This window comes from Vidua macroura, chromosome 4, assembly GCF_024509145.1.
Source record: "Vidua macroura isolate BioBank_ID:100142 chromosome 4, ASM2450914v1, whole genome shotgun sequence".
NCBI classification, from domain to species: Eukaryota; Metazoa; Chordata; class Aves; order Passeriformes; family Viduidae; genus Vidua; species Vidua macroura.
Window position 1 is genome coordinate 7,271,684 of NC_071574.1, and position 22,045 is coordinate 7,293,728.

At 44.2% G+C, this 22,045-nt stretch overlaps 2 protein-coding genes across 2 annotated transcripts; both read left to right on the plus strand.

Moving 5' to 3' along the window:
• The first annotated feature begins 94 nt into the window (after nt 1–94).
• On the plus strand, nt 95–6,155 carry LSM6 (LSM6 homolog, U6 small nuclear RNA and mRNA degradation associated). The gene is made up of 4 exons (XM_053975692.1): nt 95–149; nt 1,064–1,176; nt 4,296–4,409; nt 5,978–6,155. The coding sequence occupies exons 2-4, from the start codon at nt 1,083–1,085 to the stop codon at nt 6,010–6,012; spliced, it is 243 nt and encodes an 80-aa protein (XP_053831667.1). The 5' UTR covers nt 95–149; nt 1,064–1,082; the 3' UTR covers nt 6,013–6,155.
• A 7,786-nt stretch (nt 6,156–13,941) lies between these two features.
• REELD1 (reeler domain containing 1) lies at nt 13,942–21,642 on the plus strand. Its single transcript, XM_053975600.1, has 6 exons — nt 13,942–14,370; nt 15,174–15,396; nt 17,030–17,181; nt 17,931–18,216; nt 19,220–19,280; nt 21,037–21,642. Exons 1-6 carry the CDS (start codon nt 14,151–14,153, stop codon nt 21,640–21,642), a joined length of 1,548 nt encoding a protein of 515 aa, XP_053831575.1. The 5' UTR covers nt 13,942–14,150.
• Nucleotides 21,643–22,045: the final 403 nt, after the last annotated feature.

The window sequence follows — 22,045 nt, forward strand, 5'->3', positions numbered from 1 at the left end:
GAGGGCCGCGGGCAGCAGGGGCGCGCCCCCAGCGCCGGCCGGGCCCGCCCCGCGTTCGGGCGCTGCGCGGGCTGTCCCGCCCGGCCGCCGTAGCGGGGCGGGGCGGCGGCGGGAAGGGGCGCGGGAAGCGCCGGGAGAGGCGGCGGGCGGTGAGTGCGGGGCCGGCCCGGGGCCGGGCGTGTGCCCCCCGGCATGGTTTGCCGTGGTAGCCGCGCTCTCCGGGCCGGGGCCGCCCGGGCGGGGTTGGAACGCGAGGGTTCCACACGGGGGGAGCGGCTCCAAACGCGTGTGTGGTCCGGGAAAGGGACGCAGCCCTGGGGCGGCGGTGGGTGTTGATGGGGAAACAGTGAGGATCCCTGGGTTCACGTCTGGAATTGCCCATTGCGATTTGCCCCTGGAAGCGGCGAAATGAAGCCGGCAGCGTGCGGGTGTTTTCTGCCTTTGGCTCAAAAGGCAGAACAAAGCGATGTGAGAGCAGAAGTCAAGCGAGACCTGAGAGGGGGTCTTGCACCGAGCTGGGGGCGTTTGCTGCGTTTTTAAATCGCAGCGTCTTTCCTCCGTAATTTAATCACAAGCCCGAACTTAGTCTGTTTTATTATCTGAAGGCATGCTTTCAAATTTATGCTTCTGTTTGTGAACTGAGGTCAAAACTACTCTTGCTGTTCTCTCACAGACTTCGGTGTACAGAGAGCATGGATGGGCTGCTCCCTCTGTCCTTAAAGACACGAAGCACCTATTTATGGCTTAGCCCTCTAAAATCATTTTAGCAAAAGGTTTTAGGGATGATGAGGCCTTTGGCACTGTTGAAATTTAAAAGCTGCACAGTGTGGCAAACAAGGATTCTTAGTAATGCTTTCAGAAGTAATAAAAATGCCAAAGGGAAAGCTGAATGCGATGGCTTTAGGAGCTCTGTCTCCCCACCTCAACCCTTAAAGTTTTGCTTTCATCTCTTTCAGTATTTTCTCCTACTGAAAGTATTACAAATCAGGGGTCTGCCTGTCTGTACAGGGTATTTAAAACAAGGTGGAGGCACATCTCTTACCCTAATGCTTTCACTTCTCAGCTTACCAGAGACGATCAAGATGAGTCTACGGAAGCAAACCCCCAGTGACTTCCTAAAACAAATCATTGGAAGGCCAGTTGTTGTAAAATTAAATTCTGGAGTTGATTATCGAGGTAAGTTCTCGATCTGTCTCTCACAGTGAGTAAAGTAGTTCATTGAGGAGGCTGGAATAGATGCATTGATTTGGAAAAGAAAAGCAGTGTGATCCAGAATCATGGAGTATGAAGACAGAGATCTCAGAATGGTGACAGTAAAAACAGAAAATCAGCTCTGGAGAAAGTGATAAAAAGAGGGGGTAACAATAGTGGATTTAGAGGTTAAAATTCCTGATCTAAATCATTAGTGTCCTTGGTCACAGGTGATTAAAGTGGATGATTCTGAGTTTCTAAACTGATACTTGGAAAGATTGTCTGGAATTACAACTCCTGAAATGGCCAGAAACACCCCTTGTTGGAACTAGACTTTTCTTCACCTTTTTGTTCTCTAGGTAATACAGATCTTGATCCAGGAAAACTTGAGAGTAAACTGTGCTGTCAGTCACAATAGAATTCTTACACGAGGGATGAAAGCATTATTGACATTCTTGGTTAAACAACTGCCTAGACCTGTGCTGGATCAAGGCTCACAGAGATACAGGAAAAAGTTTAGTGTAGCTTTTGCCAGCTTCATTTTAACACAGCGCATCAGTTGTATTCCTGATTTCTTCAGTCTATCGTGTTATATATATATGTACATATATATGTTCAGTATACCTTCATGTATATAGGATTATAGATTTTTTTTAACCAGTAAATTAAAACTCTCTGTGCAGTGAAATGTCCTGGTCCTGCTCCCATGAAGATAACAGGATCACCCTGACCAATTTTTTTAGCAATATCCAAACTCAGTCAAAACTAATCATGTATCTTCTGCTGTGCTCAATTAAGAGATTTTATTCTGTAATGACTTAAACATTATGGTTCTGCAACAGACCCCTTCTTCAGAGGTTTACCTCAAGTGGCTTAGATTGGCACTTGTGGGAAGAGACTTGTTTGTGCTGTGACAAGGAATCTTTGTGCTAGGACAGTTTTAAGTTGTTACTGTTCACTGACTGAGCAAGCAGTGGCTTTTTACTCCTTCCTGTTTCTCTGCAGTGTCGCTCAGTTGACAAACTTTGCAGTCTCTCATTTCTTTGAGAACCACATTGTCTGAGTACTTCAGGTAGGGTTGAGGGCTTAAGAAGTTTGCTGCCTCTCTGTAAGTTCTTTAGTGCAGGGGAATGTAGAGAGAGCTCATTAAAGTCAATTAAAGCAAGGCCTCATTTACCTGAGGGTACACACAAGGCAAGGCCAAACCAGATTTGGGTTTTGCTGTACTTCCTATTTTCACTGAGACCATTGCTAGCTCTCCCTTGGTAAGATCCATTTGTAAATGCTGTAGATGAGCCACTCAATTTACCCCTCAGCAAAGCTAGTTTAACGTGCCTACAGTGTGACACCACATTAATTGAACAAGAGTTCCTTGAACACTCTTATTTGTCACTGGATTTCCCCTCCCCACTTCCCTTCCTTATTTCCCTGCACTCCTTTGATCTTGTGACAGAAAATCTGTGTAGTGTTTTCGTTTGAAAAATATGCACTTAGTTTGTTTTCTGCAGAAATGTGACCAGCATTTGTAAAAGCCAAACATTTACAAAACAGCATCTCGGGCTGTTGTTGCAAATTCTGTCCAGATTCTTCCCCAGGCTGTGTTGCTGATGCTTTTGTTGCCCCCACACACACCAGCACCAGCGTGGTCTCGTGCAAGTGTTGATGTGTAACTGAACTGTCTTCAACCATTGCCAAGTGCTGCAAATGTCCAAGTCAGGAAGCCCTGAGAAATGATCAGGGGTACATTAATGTATGATTTCTGTGTGTAAATATGGATATGTACATTAAAACATCTCTACGTACAGATAAAAGAGATAAATTGCTAGCCAGAATGGGCAGTGATAATATTTGATGCCATTAGTGATGTAAGAGTAAACAAAAAGAAAAGGAGGAAGAGAATGAAACGACCATGAATGCACTCTAGGAGCAAAAGAGTTTGAAAATACAGCATTTATGGCCTACTGAGTTTTATGTAGCTCAGGTAAATCCACATGGTCCAGTTTTAATTTTGTACAAACATATTTTTGTTTTCTGTTGCTGTGTGGATCCCTTGGGATTACTGGAGTGGAAGAGAATCCTAACTTTGCTTTGGGTCTTCTTGGTGCATTTAGTGGCACTTTGTGAGCAGTTTTTCATATGTCTGTGGAAACAGAGGAGAGAAAAACAGAAAGGAAAATAATAGCCTTTAAGCCATGACAAGTTGGCAGAAGAAGTTGAATTCCTGATTATTAACTAGAAGATCCTGCAGTAACACTTCTGAAAGATGAGAACGTGTCCTGAGTTTTCTCCCTCTTCCTAAGTACAGCTAATATACTATATTTCATGTCTTACTGCCAGGTAAAAAGCTAGGTGTTTTTCAAACAGAGGAAAAAGTTATTTAAATAGTATTGTCTGTGCAGGGATAAAGTCAGGAAAACCCACATATAAGAGGAAGATGAAACAACTTGTAAAAAGCTGTATTACCTCTGTCCTCCTAAAATGCATATATTCCTGATCCAGAAAATCACCTAATACTACAAATGCAGATTTTTTCCTTTAATTGCATTATTGAAACAGTGTAATTTTATGTTTTTGGGAAGATGTCAGTGGCCTTTGTTGAAAAATGTGTAGAGTTTTGTTGACATCAAAACAGAGACTTGCAGGAAGTGTTCTCCTAGCTCTGTAAGCATGAAGACAAATATGTGTATGCTGTCCTGTATTAAAAGGGTTGTTTTTCAGCTATATCCTTCACAAGTTTTGTTGACAACTCAGTTTACATGGCTTTGTCCTTAGGTTATCCAGTTACACTTAATGCCACAGGTGTTTTTTTTGGTGTGTGAGAAAGGACAGCTCAAACTTTCAAAATGGAAATTGTCCATCTTTTAAAATAATGCCTTAATAACTTTTTTTACTCCCACAACTCTTATACCAACTGATAACTTTGCTACTGGAGTGCCTGGGATTCCTTTCTCCCAGCTGAATTCTTTGAAGTCCATGCTTGGGTTTTTAGTTTGTTACAAGAATACAGGGTAGGCTTTTTTCCTGTACTATTCAAACAAAATGCATTTTTGTTTATCTTAAAATAAGTACAAGCTGATTCTCTCTTAAACTGCCACTGTTTTCAGGTGTCCTGGCTTGCCTGGATGGATATATGAACATAGCTCTGGAGCAGACTGAGGAATATGTAAATGGACAGTTAAAGAACAAGTACGGGGATGCATTTATCCGAGGAAATAATGGTAATTCCTACTCCTTCTGTTATTGCACATTAGTAAATTGTGTTTTGATATTCTGAATTCGAGGGATGGCTGAGGTGTAAGTAAGCTGCCTGTAAGCCTAAAACTAATATTCTTTCTTGGAAATCTTTACAATATTTGTTTTTTACAGTTTCACTTTCCAGGGTCTGTGCTTTTCCACATTCCTGTAGTCCTTTTTTTCCTCTGAACTTTAAGTTCATTTAGAGAAGCATGCTCTTTTCTAGCCTTCTTGGAGCTTATTTTCTACTGTTTGACAGGCTTACTCTTTTGCACTTACTGCTTGCTTAGATGGCCTCTGCACCATAAGAGTTTGTGTTTTTTAGGCAAGCTACTGCATACATTTATGCTACAATGCAGATATTACAGAGACACAAATATTTTCTGGTGAAGCAGTTTTCGAGGACTGAATGAATGCTTATCCTTAGTCCTGGAGCCTATTTTCATGTTTTGAGTAAAGATTTTACCATCAGTCAAAAATCACTCATGCTTTAATATCAAGCCTTTGAATATCCAAGTGCAGTAGGTGGATTTTAGTGCACTTCAAGGACAACCCCAGGCTCCTGAAATGACTCTCTAGTATCAGGCTGTAATAGCAGGACGTGCCAGGGAGAAGAGTATCTAAAAATAGAAAAGGTTCACAAGTTGGAGGTGAAGAGACTTATAGATGAGGTAAATGAAGCAGAGTTTGACCAAGTTGCTTTTGAAGAAAATGGAGCTCAGCAAGGAGGGATGGAATAAAAAGACACAAGGACTGAATCCCATGTTAGAAAAAGAGTCAAAGAGAACATGGCACCAGTGTAAAAGAGCATTTTGGGTGGAGAAGTAATCCTTGAAACAAGGCCAATCCTTGCTTTTTGCAAGGCATTTGGACTATTACACTAAGAACTGGAGTGACATTTCAGCTGGAGAGTCAATTAAGGAAATAATCTGTTATGAAAGTTAAAACAAGAGGCAGAAGGCTCAAGAACAGGCTGAACAGAGAACTGAAGACGTGGCAGGTTTAGGAGCACACAATATCATGTTATGTTGTGACTGGATCTGTTGTGGGGATATCATCAGCCAAGCAGGAGGAAGATGTCTCTTCCTTCATAACTAATCATTAGCTTTGCCATAAGTGCTTGGGATTTCCAGCTTTTATTGAAAGATCACATTAGTGTCTGACGCCTGTAATTCTGCTGCTGAGGAATCTCTCATGCTCTCCTCAGTAATACTGCCGGGCACTGTCTTTGTTCCTGCTCTGTTCAGCCTACATCTGCTGGAGCATAGTTGGGCTATGAATAAAATAAATACTGAACCAAAGCAATACATAATGTTTAGAGCTAATGACATCTTTTGAAACCTGGACTTAAAGGTTGCCTGGCTTTGTTCATGCTGAATGGGATCTCTTACACTGTCAATTTATATGCCATGGAAATAAGATGTTTTAAATAAAATAACATAATAAAAATAACATAATAAAATAAATAACATAATAAAATAACATAATAAAAATAACATCTTATGTTATTTACCAAGGCCCTCTTCTGTGTGTCACTTTCTCTTTTTCACAGTGTTGTACATAAGCACCCAGAAGAGGAGGATGTGAAGATGCCAGAAGGAGGCTGTTTTTTTTGTACTTGTGAACCTCTTTGAAGTGATGAGCCCTATTTGATTTGTAGTTCAAAATCCACAGGTGAAACACACAAGTGTATAAGTATTTTTTTTAATAAATGTAAACGTGAGTGTAAACTGCCTGAATGCTTTTGTTTCAAAGCATTGCTTTGTTCCATTGTACAGAAAAAAAAATAAAAGAGAAGCATGTAATAGTGCTGCAAGACTAATTTGAAGCAACAGCTCATTTAATTATGCTAACAGTTATAAAAATACGGATTGCAAGATAAGCAGGCATGGAGTAATTGCAAATCAGAGCCCTGTATTGATGGCAAAACAATGGTTTAACTGATGGTGGGAAGGGAAATGCTAATGGTTTGGTGACAATGACCTGTCCCTTTTGGAAAACATGGGGTCAACTTTAAATGCCAGGCTAGTAAGAGTCATCGGCTAAAAAGTTCAGCTGCCCAAAAAATCTTGAATTGTGGATTGAATCAAGGGATGTAACAGTGACACTTCAACAGTTAGGGGTGGGGAAAAAATTGAATCAAATGGAAGAAAAGCCTTAAGGGTGAAAAGAAAGCTCTGTGCCAGCTGAGGAAGTCAGTCAGAGGTGAAGAGCTCTCAGTTGGTATGTCAGTACAGCCTAGTAGCTACTTCACCTCCTGCCTGTGTACCCCCACCCTTCCTCTGCTTGGGGTGACCTTTTTCTTGTGCTTCTCTACCAAACACAATGGACTTCTTCAGTAAAAAGTAGTTTTAACTAATACCTAAATCTACTCCTGAAAATACACTAGGAATCTGAAAGCTTTTATAAACATGCCATAAGTGTTCTCTCCAGTCAGTTCCTTCTTTCTCCCATCCACTCCCTCCATAACCTGGTACCATCTCTATATTCCCTCTGTCTAGCCAGAAATGAGAAGTGCATTAGAGTATGGGGTGTGCATTAGGGAGGGGGAACCCCTGAGCTGACAGCAGAGAGGGAACTTGTTTGTGTGTATTTTGCAACAATGCTCCCAGATAATCAAAGCACAGTGAATAAAAGCAGCTCAATTTTACATAGATACTTATTCCAATTTATAAAGTATATCTCCTCCTTTTACATGCAGTCAGCCAAGAAGAAACCCAAACCAAGTCTGAAAATTCAGATACTCCTTCACCTGTGTTCCTGCATTTAACATCACACACTCAGAATGTTTTCTTGTTCTTCATGATGAAGTTATAAGTTAGGGTAATGTACCTCATGGTGAGGTTATTGAGCCAATTTTTTACATGAACTTTCTGAAGCCTGGCTTTATTCTTTGGACAGTTTACAATGCCTCCAGGAACAAAAATACTTCTACAGTCTGATGCAAGCAGGGAATAGTCACATTCCAGTTATCAGAGGGAGAGAATGTGAACTGCAAATTTTAATTTTGTTTTTTTAAGATGAAGAAATAATTCTAAATTATTTTGTAGTCAGTAGTTAACCTTTCCACATTAAGCACTTCAGAAGCCATGACAGAACACACAAAATAGAGTTGCTACTGTACAATATACTTCAATAACTTACCATTTTCTGACAAGGGTTGAAAAAGGTCCAGGATTTAAGACAAACCACCAACTTGCTCTTCTGTTAGTGACTTTTTTTAAAAAATGTACCTCCAAGTGAGGCATGCAATTTTTCATTTGCCTTGTCATCTATATGTAGCTAGCAGGTAACTGCTTTCAGTCCTGGAGACTGTCTAGATTTTTCTGTTTGTTTTTTTGTTTTAATATAGGATTAATTTTTTCCCTCTCCACCTTTCTCTCCCCCTCCACACACCTACCCATGTATAGCAACACATTTTGCAGACTTTGATTTAATATCAAGAGTTTGCATTGTTAACCTTTTAGCTGTGGTTCAGTTTCTACAAGTCTAGTTATAGGACATTTTTCAGTTGTAATCTGCTACTTCTGGTGGTCTAATCACATACTAAACTCTATATAAATATAAATACTATGTAGTTTACATGCCAAGGGTTTTTTTAATGTATTCTAGGTCATGAAGTCATTATTACTATGTGAGGTAGACAGGAAGATTTGCATTGAAGGTCAGCTGTTGTAATTCATATTTAAATTTCAAAAGTAGCAAAAGAAATGAAGCCTTTACTTCCTACAATCACTGACTTCCAGTTTATTTTACAAATTCTCCATATGACATAATTTGCCATATTCTGATGCTCTTGCCCAAATACCTGTGATAAAACAGTTTCACCTGGGGATCAAGCTCACTGAGATCAGAACTGACCATGAAACATTAATACTTTGAACAACCTGCAAGCATTTGCCTACCACTTTACTTAGAAGAATGTACCCAAAATTAAGTAATCCAAAACTGAATTTCAAAGACCGAAGCTGCACTCATGTTGACAGTCAGTACTTTTATGCAATGGGATCACACTGTGAAATGATGGCCATTCAACCACCCCATCCTCAGCGACACATTCAGTTCACAGACACTCCATGAAGAGCAATAACTGTAAATTTGCTCTACGCCCACATCCAGCACAAGCTTCTTGCATTGGGAAAGCAAACTGAGCCACATCTCCTGAAACAAAAGCCTGGCTGAGAGCAGCAGCACAGCATACATAACTCATGGAAACTAGAGAAAGCCTGGAAGGAGAAGGAGGCAAGCCAGGTCTCTACTAAAGCCTGCAGTGCCCTGGAGTTGCCCTACATAAAGGGAGCAGAGCATGCTAGGAAGGTTTTGTTTTAAAGGTGTATACCCTGATGACCACTCACTTTTACAATTTGTTTCCACCTGGTTCCTAGTTCAAAGGGAATCTAATGCAAACTATGCTGAACATCATTAATTTGAGTTCTGTCTTTTTTGTGATGTTACCATGACAAAACAGCTACTGAGAGCCCTTCTGGGTATGACTTGATCTCTAGTTCCTCAGGCTTTTTCACAGCTCTGAAAACCAGCTGTGCCCCACAGCTGTGTTGTTCCTGGGAGATAAGAAAGTGTGAAAGTGTTTGCAAAGTGACAGCCTTGCAACGTGTGACTAATGGTGCCAGAGCAATGCCTGATCTTTCATATCCCAGCTCACATCTGTGGCTAGCTCCAGCCCTGTGTTGGTTTTGAAAACAAGCAAGCTTTGGAGTCAGCAGTTTCAAACTCTGGGATTCCTGTGCCAAACTGTTCTCCAAGGCCTGAAATCAGATGGGAGGGGGCATTTCCTGGGCTGCTGTAGTGACCCTGAGCAAAGGACCCTCAGCCACAGGATCCCTCTGTCAGGTCACCCTCACGCAGCTCACGGGCAGCTCCCACTCCGTTCCATGATCACACCACCTGCCTGGCCTTGCCTTTATCTAACAGAGGAGCATCAAGAGATCATCCTTTAGAATAGAGGGTTGGTTTTGTGTATGGAAATTATAAAATAGCTCAAGTGGCAAAAAGGGAGAGCAGTTCTCCATGGATGGTTTGTGTCTGCTCTGTGCAGCGCACTGTGGGAAAATCCATGTGGGCTCTGACTGATGCTATGTGCGTGTGAGGAGCCCAGCATCTGAGGGCATGTTCATTTTACCTGCTGTCTGTAGTCCTCATCTTACTCAGTCTCATTAAAGCATTCATTAAGCTATTTGTTGTTAGGCCTTGCCTCTCTTTCTCTCTCTTCCCTCTCCTCAACCCCTCCTCTAGAGCAGAACAGCTGCCCAGGTTACAGCTATTCTGCAGTAGTTACCAAATAAAATAAAGGGTTATTTTGGTTTGAATTTGTTCAAAAGGTTTGAGCCTTAAAAGAGGCTCACAATGTATGTTGCATGCATGTGTATGTGCCAGTTTGTTCCTAGCACTGACATTTTAGTCACTGTCACACTTCAGTAAGTGACAGAAGAACAGCAAGAAGAGCCAACTGGATAAAAGGGGAAGGACCTGCCAGTACTTTTGCCAACCCTAGTTTTGCCTAACTAATAACCAGAAAAACATCCTGGTCTCCCCAAACATAGAGGAACAGATATGCATAGGTCAATCCATGAGATCCTAGTTTGGAGATAGTTCTCTATTCTCCCTGTGGGACTACCATGGGTTTTTAACCACTCATCTCACAGTTGGACACTGCTCTCTGTTTTAAAGATGACTTGAAATATTCTTAAATAAGGTGGTGCTGCCAGCTTTGCTGGTTTAATGATCAGTTCCTTGTGATCTGAACTCAACTGTTGCCACCTTCAAGCTCTCTACTTTATCAACCGGCCCACTCTTCCCTAAGCCCCCTCAAGCTTTGTTCACAGGACTCAGGTGGCTGCCAGCTGACCAGGAGGAACTTCTAACTCATTAAAACCCTTACTATCTTGCAGCAGCAAAGTATTTCCCAACCTGTCAATGAAGCAACCAGCTTGCTCTGGAGTGTCAGCTCTGAGTTTCTTTTGTCCATGCCCGTATTACATACTGATCTCCACTGCACCTGCTCCACATCTGCTGGCCTTGTTGTGCCCTGGTGATGTGGAGATGTAGAAACAGCCTGCAAGAAGGATAGAGTTTCTGCACCACAGAACTTGCAATTTCATGGGGTTTATAATCCTGTACACATATCAGTGGCTTTTCAAGTTATATGGTTTATACTCTATCTTAATTATCAAGTCATTACAGACCATACACAGTTTTCCCCAATGCTATTTTAAATTCCCAATTGCAGTTTGTGGGGATTTTTTTCTTCTAGAAATCCACTACACGAACGCTGCTGGGAAAACAGTAAGCAGGGTGTAAGTTGTCTTATGTGCCCTTCTCCTGACAGCTTCCCACTAACGAAGAGGTTTATGACAAGAAAAATCAAACCTCTCTCCAGTTCCAGCAGTGCCACGTGGTCTGTCTGGGCCCCATGGTCAGAGCTGAGCTCAAGTGACTCCAGCAGGTCACAGCCCCGGCCAGAGAAGGCTGAGGCAATGCTGTCCTGGTGGCTGATGCAACCAAAGGCTCGGAGAGGGCTGTATTTCTTACTGGAAACATCTGCCTGTCACTTGGCATTTGAATGAGCAGTTCGAAGCTGCTGGTAGGTGCTTGTGTCAGGGTAATGACTGTGACAGGCTTTTTCCATCTCTGAGGAGGAGATGGTTGTGACATTTGCTTTGACTGCAGCTTTGAAGCCATGGAGTTCCTGTGTTTGAGAGCAGGCAGTGAGGATGAATGTTGTGTAATGCTGTATTTCAGATCAGCCCAGCAATTAACACTGTCCGGGCAGTGCCATCTGACTGGTGCTGCTGAACTTGTGAACAGCAGCATGCCCTGCCCTGCCAGAGGCTGCTGCAGCCTTGGAAGTGAGTATGGACAGTTCAGTCCTGCTCTACATCCTCTGCTGTTACACATGGGTTGGATCTGTTTTGGCCTCCTCTCCCCACAGCTTCGCATTGTGCTCCAGGGAACACCAAACACTGCTGTTTCAGGTTCTGCCCGTGGCTGCTTTTCCCTCTTTTCCAGGTGGGAGTCAGTGGAGAAATGGCCCCCACTGATTTTAGGAATAAGTTAGGAAGAAAAAACCATAAGAGACTAGCTGGTTTCATCAATAGAGCATAAAGTTATTCTCTTTTGTGTATGAAGGATGGGCAATTACAAGCTGGAACAGAATCAAGAATGCGAACTTGTCCTCCCTCCCCCTGAACTATGCTCTGCTTCCCCTGAGTAAAGGAAAGAAAACGACAAGACTTACATTATATCTTGATATTCAGTGATTTTAAGGCATCTTTCAAATGCAGAGAAGAGCAGGCTGATGAGAGCCCAGTAGCACCAGTTTCCATACTTTCCAACCAGTTTAACCGCTGAGAGCTGGGATGTCAGCAGCAGAACCTCAGTGCCAGCCTGGCATTTTGTGTCTTTTCCAAAGACAGGCTGTAGAGGAGGCAGGCTGATGGGAACAGCACTAATAAGTGAAGCATCTGCAAACTTGCCCCCAGTTTTTGGGGGTTGCCCTAGGCAGAGGTCACCAGGATGCCCCCACTGGACAGACTCACACAATGGTCAGATCCCAAGCAGGATTACAGATAAGGCACGACTGGCAGAAATGAGCCATTGGCAGGGTGAGCCTGGTGACCTGGTGACAGTGGGCAGGATCATCAGACAGTCCTGATCACCAGAGCAGTCTGCAGTGACAAGGGACAGGATCAGCTCTGCCACCGACTGCCAGCACAGCTGCAGCAAAGCTTGGGCAAGGAGCAGGGCTGACAGCCCGGTCATGAATGCAGCTCATGTGCCAGGGGACAGTCATACTTATCACATATTTGGTCCCCTGTGCCAGCTTAGGGGGATTTGTGGGGTGTTGATGGCTCCTGCTGGCAAGGCTGGCACATGGGATGAACCTTCCCAGCCTTTATAGCAAAATTCTGCTTTTACTGCCAAAATTAATCCCATGTAAGCATGAGAGACAGGGCACACTGCTGGGGGCGCATGGAGGGAGCTGGGGAGCTGATGTGGCTTGGCTTTGCTTTGCTTCAGCATGGAAGAAGGGATGTGTGTGTGGGGAGGGTAACAGAGGAGAAAAAGTCCCATCATCCTGCACCTCTGCAGAGGAGTTTCAGGGTGTCCTACACAAACCTCATGATTTGCTGTGAGTCTCCTCCTTCCTTCCCCACTAGTTGCCTTTGTTTTCATTGAAATAACTTGGAGATTTAACACACACACACACACACACACAAAATAAAATTAAAAAAAAAAAAACAAAACAAAAAAAATTCCAACAAAAAAAAAAAAAAAAAAAAAAAAAGGCAAAAAACAAAAACAAAAAACCAAACAGCAAAAAACTGGGTAGGATGTGAAGAAAATACCGAATATGATTAAAGCAGGATTTGGGCACCGGCAGAGAGCTGCCGTGGGTGGTGGGTATTAGCAGTAACAGCTGCTGCGCTTCCCATTAGAGGAGCAGGCGAGGAAGGTCCCTGAAAGGATGGGTCTTCGGCAGGCTGGCAGGGCAGTGGTGGCAGCGAGCCCGGCAGCGAACGTGTCCCAAGGTAAGCGCCGGCGGCATCGGCAGCCTGAGCCCGGGCAGCCCCGGGGAGCAGCGCTGCTCCCCCGCGGGGATGGGCGCAGGAGGGCGGGATGGGAAATGGCACAGCCGGGGCAAGACCCAAGGGAAAGAGCTGCTGCTCGGGGCTACTTCCATGAGCTCCGGCGAGAAATCTTACCCAGCAAGGACTGTTTAGGTGTGCCCAGAAGGGAGGCTGGCTCCATGAAGAGGAGACATCCTGCTACTGGTCCAGCAGGGCTGGAAGAGTCAGCAGAGCCTCCTGTGATTCTCATGAGCATCTTCTGGCACACAACTGGTTGGAGTGGCAGGATGCTTGGCTGCAGAAGGTTAAACTGCATCCATCTGCTTGCTGCTTTAGGCTGGGCATGAATTGTTCCGCTTGCAGTGGTGCTTCGTTAGTCAGCTGGCAAGTTTCAGAAGTGCTTGAGGAGGAGGTGTAAGCTAGACTTCCTCAGCCTCTGTTGCCTCTGATTTATTTACGTTTACTCATTGACTAAGTGTAATGACATCTAAGGCAGGCATGTTGAAAAGAAAAAAGCGCTGCATTAAAATCAGAAGCACCCACTTTGCGATATCCATTACAATAAATGCCACACACTCACCCTTCATCTTCACTTTGAAAAAGCAGAATGGCACAATACTCTGGTTCAATCTGGAAATGTGTTTTGTGCTGTCACCGCAGGGACGCGGCTCTGTGATGGCAGGCAGGGACAGGCTCTGCCCTGGGCACAAGCCCCATGTGTGATGGGGCCTGCAGCAGCTCTGCAGGTCCAAGGGGCAGATGTTTCCCCTATGGATCAGGCTGTACATTTGGGCTGGGAGTGGTGGAGGGTGCTGAGCGTGGCTATACAGAGCCTGCTCCTCCTCTTAAAACCCGCAAAACTTTTTAGAGCAAATCTTTTCTGCTGCACCCTCCATGGGCAGCTTGACAAGAAATACATCCTCTTGTGGGGGGGCTCTTCCCTCTCCCAGCTTGAACAGTTCACTTCAGAATGTAAATGCCGTGGATTCCCAAAGCGGCTCCAGGTGCCACAGAGATCACTTATTCTCTTTTGTTTAAAGACTGAGGAGAGGGCGGCTCTGGAGATCAGATAAATCAGTGGCACCATTTGGGAAGCCACAGCTTTGAAGTGAACTCCACGTTGTTTCCTGCTGTAGGATGGAGGATGGTGGGAGAGCCCACACTGCTATTGTTGGCTGGGCCTGCACGACCCTGTGCTTGGTCTCCTACGCGGCCGCCTTCTCGCAGGGTGCGAGCCTTTCCGCCTGCAGCGACATGATGCCCAGGCACCTGAGGGTGCAGCTGCACAGCTCCAACAACAACTATGTCACTGTCCACACCAACATGTCCTTCTTCTTCCCAGGAGACAAGGTGCCAGGTAAGGAACAGCTTCTCATTCCTGCATCTGAAAAATACACGGTAACTTATCTCAAGCGATGGAATTAATCTCTGCGGGGTCTGGGAAGAGGGATAACTGCTCTGAGTGAGCTACAACACCTCTCTTGTCATGAGGACATATTTACAGAGGAATTCTGTTTGCAGCATGGGTGCTTTTGTTGGGATTCATTTATCTCAACTGGGTCTCAACCATACCGACAGACCTCATTACATGCAGTGGCCCATGAGAGGCACCTCCAGTGCGTAAAGTCACCTTCCCATCCCCTCTGCACCACTTGAAGGGGTCTGGGTGACTCACCTGACTCTTGGGCATAGTTGGCAGTATTTCACATCCCTGTCACTGCTGCTCCTCAGGCAGATGCAGACAGAGCTGAGAGGTACCATTCCCCAGCTTGGCCACTTGCCCATTCATCCCTGTGCAAAACAAAACCCCTTTGAGAGCAAAACATGAGCTTTCGCTTACATACAGAGTGGTGTCCAATACTCCTTGCATAAAAATGGCTGCATGCTGCTGATCTAATGTGGTTAATAGCTTATCTTCAAGGAGGGATGGGGGGGGGGGGAAGTCTCAGGCAAATCCTGTGTGCAATTACACATTGCAAAACCAAAGGTAAAAGTCTGGCCTTCTGTATCTAGCATGTCCAACACAGACTATGAGGACAAAGCCAGTAAGGTGTTTTCAGTAGTGTTGCCCAAGGTTTTTTCTGGGAACTCCATTGCAGGCAATTCACTCCATAACAGCAAGACAAATCCCTTTGTGTCCTGTGTTTTGTCTTCCAAAAGTGACAGTAAGAAGCACCCGGGATTACATGGGCTTTATGCTGCAGGCTCGCAAAGTGTCCAACAACGAAATCGCTGGCACATTCATCTTCCTGCCTCCTGGTTCCAAGCTGCTGACTTGTTCTGAAGATGGTGACACTGTCACACACTCGGACAAGTCACTGAAGAGAAACCTGTCCTTCGTATGGAAAGCACCAGACAAACCCATTGGAGACATCAAGTTTTTGTAAGGACATGCTGGTTCCTAATCAGAATTTGTGTCTTCTCAGTTACAGGCTGTCCAGCACAGTGGTTAATGTATCTTGAACCCAGTATAGCTAAATACTTACCAAATGCTGCAACAGTATCCCAACAGTATGGTGACATAAGTCACCATTAATATCTGCTGCATAGTGCTGCTTTTTATTTACATGGTCACTGTTTTCTCAGAATACATACAATGGAAGATGACAGCTTAAGCATTTTAGGAAACAGAAATGTTAAGGCATAAAGAGAGAACTGTGACCGTGTTGGCTGTCTTTGTAAATAATACAGCCCATAGGACTTCCCTGCCTATAGGATAATCTTGTATATCACTTCTTAAAAAAAAAAAAAAAAAAGACAAAAAAGACAAAAAAGAGGTAGTTTTAAAAAAAGTTAAATGTAAACAGAATGACTCACAATAGAAAGAGCGTGAGCACTGTGTCAAAACTTGACATTTCTGTTTTGCACCAAAGTCCCAAACTGTCCAAGTAGCTTGGTTCTGATTTGGAACAAAATGAAACATCATCTAACTGACTGCCTTAGAAGAAGCACAGTGGCTCTTAATTTCAAAAGATATTAAATTGTTATATTTCAACTTTACAAAGTCACTTAGAAACTGCTTGGCCAGATCCTTGGCTGCTTCCCAAAACCTAAGTGTCCTGTTGAGTGCTGTGGCTTGAGCATCTCATCATGATTCAAGAAAAATTCATTGAAACAGAAATATTGCTGCTTGGAATTTCCAATTTTTGGTCATTGCAGTATATCAGAAAATACTATTAAAGTTTAAAGAAATACTATTAAACTCACAAAAATCCCCAAATAAACCCAAACAAATCCCAACAAGACCTAGTCCTAGCCATCCAGTCTGATACTTCCTTCATGTCTGGCTTTTGACCCTCCGAGCTGATATCTGATAGACTCTTTCTTTTTACCCCATCACAGCATCTGGAAAAATGCCTTTTTAGGCTTAAAAATGCTTCATAAGTATCATCTGGCACAGGAAAACCTAGGTTGGTTTCCCTGTAGATAATTCTCAGAAGCAGCTGAGCAATCTGAACTGAAATTCTCCCAAAATCTCCAGCTTAAATAAGGCTCTCAGGGTGAAGTTAAAGGTTGGCCAACAGTTTTGGCACCTGACAAAAAGCAGAGGATTAGGCAGGCTCAAATATCAGAAGGCTGAGAAGAGAGACTTTCTTCCCCTTACCTATTCTGCTGTTTGTACAAGTTACATTGGCTTGTTTTAATTAATAAATACCACTGTTGTTTCCCTGCCTACAGAAGATTGTAAGCAGAGCTAGTCCAAGTTTTACAAATGTACTTCTATCAACATGATGAATGTAATACAGCTTTTTAATTTTTTTTTTTTGTTTAAGTTCCCACACATTTTTTGGCTGAGCTTAATTATTTCTTGAGTGGTGATTCTTTACCCCACATCTTTCTTATAGGACCTGGTACCTTTTATTTGTAATAGAAAACGTACGACAGGCAAATCCTTTAAAATACTTTTGCATTGGTTCTCTCTTCAGATTAAAGCAATCTTTGTGATTAGCTAAACAGTCAGATGTTTTATTGATGCTATAGAGCCAGTAAATTCTTGACTGATTATGTTTTAACAGCATCTCCATAGTCCAGTCATACTTTGTTTACTGGGCAAAGATTGAATCTGTTGTTGTGGCTCAGGGAGAGCAAAACAAGACTCTTGCTGACAAGAAGCCCGATGCTGTAGCCCCCACGCCCCTGCAGGGACCAGCTGACCCTCACCCCACAGGTATGGTGAGCAAACCTTGCTGTTTCTTACCAACACCCCCTGCAGAGCAGTTTTACAGCTTATTCTGGGCAAGTCTCCAACACAAGTGCCCCAAACAAGCTGGGGAGAACCATTTAACTCCTGTGTCTGTCGAGGAGATCAGTGATGGCCATGGTGAGCTCCTTGAAGTGAAGGTATGGGTCAGTATTTGAGGTGTGGGTCAGTATTTGAGGAGCCAGTTACAAGGAGGGCACCAGGAAGTTAAATGGAGTTGCCAGTGCCACAATGCCATAATGCCATTGCATTATGATTTCAATGCAAATCTTAAAATACTTTACCTAAAATCTCAGGTCTTGAAGAGAAGGAAGTGCAATTAGCAATGTTGCCTAAACAGAGGAACATATTTGTCTCCAAATGTGATTATTGCCCTCCGGGTATATATTTAGTTGTATTTATGCAGCCTCTGGTCAGTAAGATGCTCCAAGAATTTACTTATACCTAAATCAGACGTATTTCTCAGCATTTTTGGCATGGCACCAAGGCTGAGTTTTAATTATTTTACTTGACTATTACATAGGCAGCGAACTTTGCTGCTTTAGTTTCCATGTGGGTTCCCTCTTAAAAATAAGTGACATGAAAATAAAAGAGTCACTGTTACAAACCTTCCTGGCAAACCTTGGCACTGAGTGGGATTTGAAATAAACAAACCAAAGACAATAGACTTCTGCTCTTCTCTCCCTGATTTTTGTTTTGTCTCCCTGCTGGCCAAGGTCCCATCTCTCCTGCAGCTGCCACTGGCTCCCTGCTGCCTGCCAGCCCCACTGGCATCGTGGCAACACCAGCACCAGAGCCAGATTTTGGTGTGGGGTCGGAGACTCGTCCCTTTGCTGAACCAAAGCAGCCGGCCCGGACTTTGCGGGCTGTGTCTGGCAGAAGTATCCGGTCCAGAGGCTGGGGGCTGGAGCTGTCCCTTCCCACCCAAGACACTGGAATGGTGGATGCCTTGCAAGGTTCCCTCTCCCAGGACAATGCCTCCAGCTACAGCACCTTCAAGGGGTAAATCTAGGTGGTGGGAAAAGCTGTTTCTCCAGTCCTTGTGTGGGGAAGGAAAACAGTAATAGCTTCCCTGCAGATGAACCAGGAAAATGTAGGAAGATGCCTAAGTGTAGGAAGGTGTCTGGGGGAGGTGAGAGGGTGTTTGCTGAGATTTTGAGAAATAATCTTTTGGATATTGCACATGACAGACAGTGACAGGGAGAAAATCCAAAACTCCTAAGAACCCAACGCTGCGTTGCTCAGCACAGTGGGGGACTAGCCAGGTGGTGGAAAGATGTGATAAAAACTATCGACTGTTATAACATTTTTCTGAAAGTGCATACAAATATTCAGTGAAACAGTGAACTCAGCAAACCTATTTCTCCATCTGCAGGGAAAAGGAAAAAAAAGAGGATGCAAAGCAATTATGAAATTTGGGCTTGGGGATGTTTGCTCAGAAGTTTTAGAAGGTTTGAGCTGCATGAGCTTTCATGCAATATTTCATACTGTGGGTGAAAATGATGGGGATAGGAATCAATGATCAGGCATAATTCAAAATACAGGTTGTAGGATCCACATTGACTGCATGCCTCCCAAAACTGCTCTAAGGAGCAGCACTTCTTTGTGGTGTGAGCTATGGTGTCACTTGCTAACCCTGCCTTTCCTCTGTCCATATTTCAGAGCAGGAAGCATTGCCAGTGCTGCCACCCTACACTTGTGTTTGATGTGTACAGGCAACAGGAGGGTAAGAACCAGGGGTGGGGAGGATGCCCCAGCAGCCCATGTAGGGGTCATAAGTGAATAAAACTACATTGAGGCTGTTGAAAGTTTTAAATTTTTTTCCTTAACTGGAAATTGGGGTTTATATATCTTTCTAGGTTGTTGTTTTTTTGGTTTTTTTTTGGTTTTTTTTTGTTTTTTTTTTTTTTTTTTGGTGGTTTTTTTTTTTTTTTTTTTTTTTTTTGAGCCCACTGCCTGGGTTTTAAGAGGCCCACTGTAAAAACAATTGCTTTCCCTTATGTAGATGTGACTACAGGCTGCTGGAAATGTGTGTGCTTAGAGATACAGGACACAGAGTTAATGGGGTAAGTCCACTATGCAGGTGATGGAGAGAAGAAAAATACAAAGAGAAGAAAGAACTAGACCTGGTTTCCAAAATGCCAAAGTAGAAAGAGAAATAATCTCACTGAAAATAAAAGAGAAAGGCAACATACAGCACAGAATGAGCCAGAAATATTTAGGAAGGAGCAGAGGACAGAGAACAAGTAAAGGAGAGATGTATACCATGAGCACCTGGCGTAGCCATGGAGAGAAGTGGAGAACTGGCAGTAGATGGAAACCAAAGGGAAGCATGAGTTATTGCACAAGGCAAGATCATAAGAGCATAATGAAACAAAAACATTGAGAAATTAGGCAAGAATGGAGAAGAGTATGAAAAGAAAGGAGAAATGGGTTGAGAAAGGGCAAGGACTTGCAAGCAGTTCCATTTTCTATCCCAAAGTCCCAAGTCCCGCAGCATATCCTTACAGTACAATGTTTGCATTTTGAGGGCAAGTGATCCATACACATGCAATTCTAACTTTGCCAGCCTGTCACTTTACAGTTTGCAGTTCAGCCACCAAAAGTATTCTCTTTACTACTGTATTTCAATAGCACCTTCAGAAACCATCCCTTCCACAAAGGATGCTCTGACCCTCCACTACTTTGCTTCACAGCTTGTTAGGGCTCCTACTTCAGTTTTGTGCTCCTGTCACACTGTCTTCCCAGGAAGCTTTAGAAATCACTAATGATGGTAGAGGGTGAGAGTTTCTCTGGTGTAATTAATGGATGTGTGAAAAAGCCTGCTGGGCTGGACAGGCTGGAGAGGTGCCAGCTACTGAGGGCCAGATCCAAATCTCAGTGGAGCCAAATTAAAAACTCCAGTACATTTTGCAGGTTTTGGATGGGGGCTCAGGTGCATAGCGGGAATGGAAAAATTCACTGGGGGCCTCCTAAATTGCATGCTTGTTCCCCTGTTAGTTTTGGATGATACCTGCAGCAAAGCCTGGGCTGCAGAACTGGCGTGGAGCAGCTGGCATTTTGTGACAGTTAAAATAAGGTACATGGAACCAGACAGTGCCCAGAAACAGGCCCAGGCAGGAACCTACATTCCCACTAAAATGGGTGGTTAAGCAACATAGAGGGGCAGAAGATTTCAGACTGGCTGTGTAAACTGAGAAAGCAAGACAGGCTTTGGGGAGAGTTTGTAGGTTGTATGTGAATGCCCCAAAACTGCTGATGGCAAAGGCCATCCCAAGTCTTCCATGTCTGTCCATTCCATAGCGTCAGAAGGGCAATACTGAATCCCAGTGGGTCCATGTGAGCCTACCCATGCAGCATGGCTGGGAAAATCACACCTGCCCTTTCAGCATGACCCTGGTGCCATTCAAGGTGGGAATTGTTTATTAAGTGATATCATTTTGTGATAATGATGCCTGTGAAAAATACCACCACCACAACAGGAACTGCAGACATTTAGTTAGACAAAGCAGTGACCTTCCTCGCCACCTGTGCCCTTCACCTTTGCTCCTCCAACCCACACTGCCTTTGCCCCTGGGACCAACTGGGGTGCCTTGTTCCTCCCATGGCAATTCTGGTGTGGATTGAGCAGGGTTGCATCTGCTTCATTTTCTAAAAGCTACTGAGTAAACAGGGAATAGAGAAGAGTTAATATAAAGCCAGAGGGACACAAGGGCATTAGAAATAGAGTTGAAGTGTTCCATGAGGTTGGTAGAAAGAACTTAATCAGCCCCCTTTTTTGCTTCCCTCACTGCACATTTTGGCATGTTTTTGCTTTCAAAGGGCAGTACTGAGAGTGAGACCATCTTGAAAGCCTCCTTACGTGTGACAGCATCTCCCTCTGCCCTGCATGTACGCACTCACCTGGGCGACATCGCTGCAACCACAGCCTGGCTTGGTGATGCCAACACTGCTGGCAATTTGTCCTCTGCATCAAGGCAAATGGCAGGAAGAGAACTGGCACCACAGCCAGGGGAGGCAGGCACCTCTGGAGGAGGCAGCGGTGAGGAAGACAAGGATGAGCAGGAGGCAGCTGGGAATACCCTGCCATGGGTGACCAGACCAGCTCCCAAATCTGCTGTTCCTGGGATAGGGGAAGGCCCTGGTAGAGGAACGCGACTCCTTGCAGCCCAACTTGGCATCCTCCTGGTCTGCACGGCCGCGCTGGGCCTGCTGCTGGCAGCTGCCATGCGCTGTGTCTGTGCCCAGCACTGCCACAAGCGGGCTGAGGTGTCCTTCAGCGAGCCCGACCCCGACATCATCACCATCACGGAAAACGGGGAGGTGATGCACTTCCGAAAGGTCCGGGACAACAGCTTCGTGCTGGTGCCTGCTGAGTGCAACTGGGTCAGCCCCTTGAGCGGCGCGAAGAGGACTGTGGTGGTTTAGTCCCTCTTCGTGCTGCCAAACAGGCAAACAAACCCAAAGCAGCCAGTTCAGACAGAGGTGTTAGGCAAATGTATCTAAACTACAGCTGCTGAGAAAATTGAAGCTGATAGATTGCTCAGTGTGTTACACTTGCTGCAATTAATATTGTATATCTGCTCATTAGCTGTCACTGTGGCAATGACATACTCTTCTTCTGTTGCCTTAAGGGTGTAGCCAAAAATAGAAATTCTTCCTCTGCATTGTGGTATTGACTCCTGTTTAAGCTCAGAAAAAAAGTTTCTAGTGTTATATTTCTTTCTAGGAACTACAAACCCAACCATTCTCATTTAAGAGCTTACAGGTTTGACTCTGTGTACTTGGTATCCCTTGGATAAGAAATATTTGCCACAAGACTTGAAGTTTC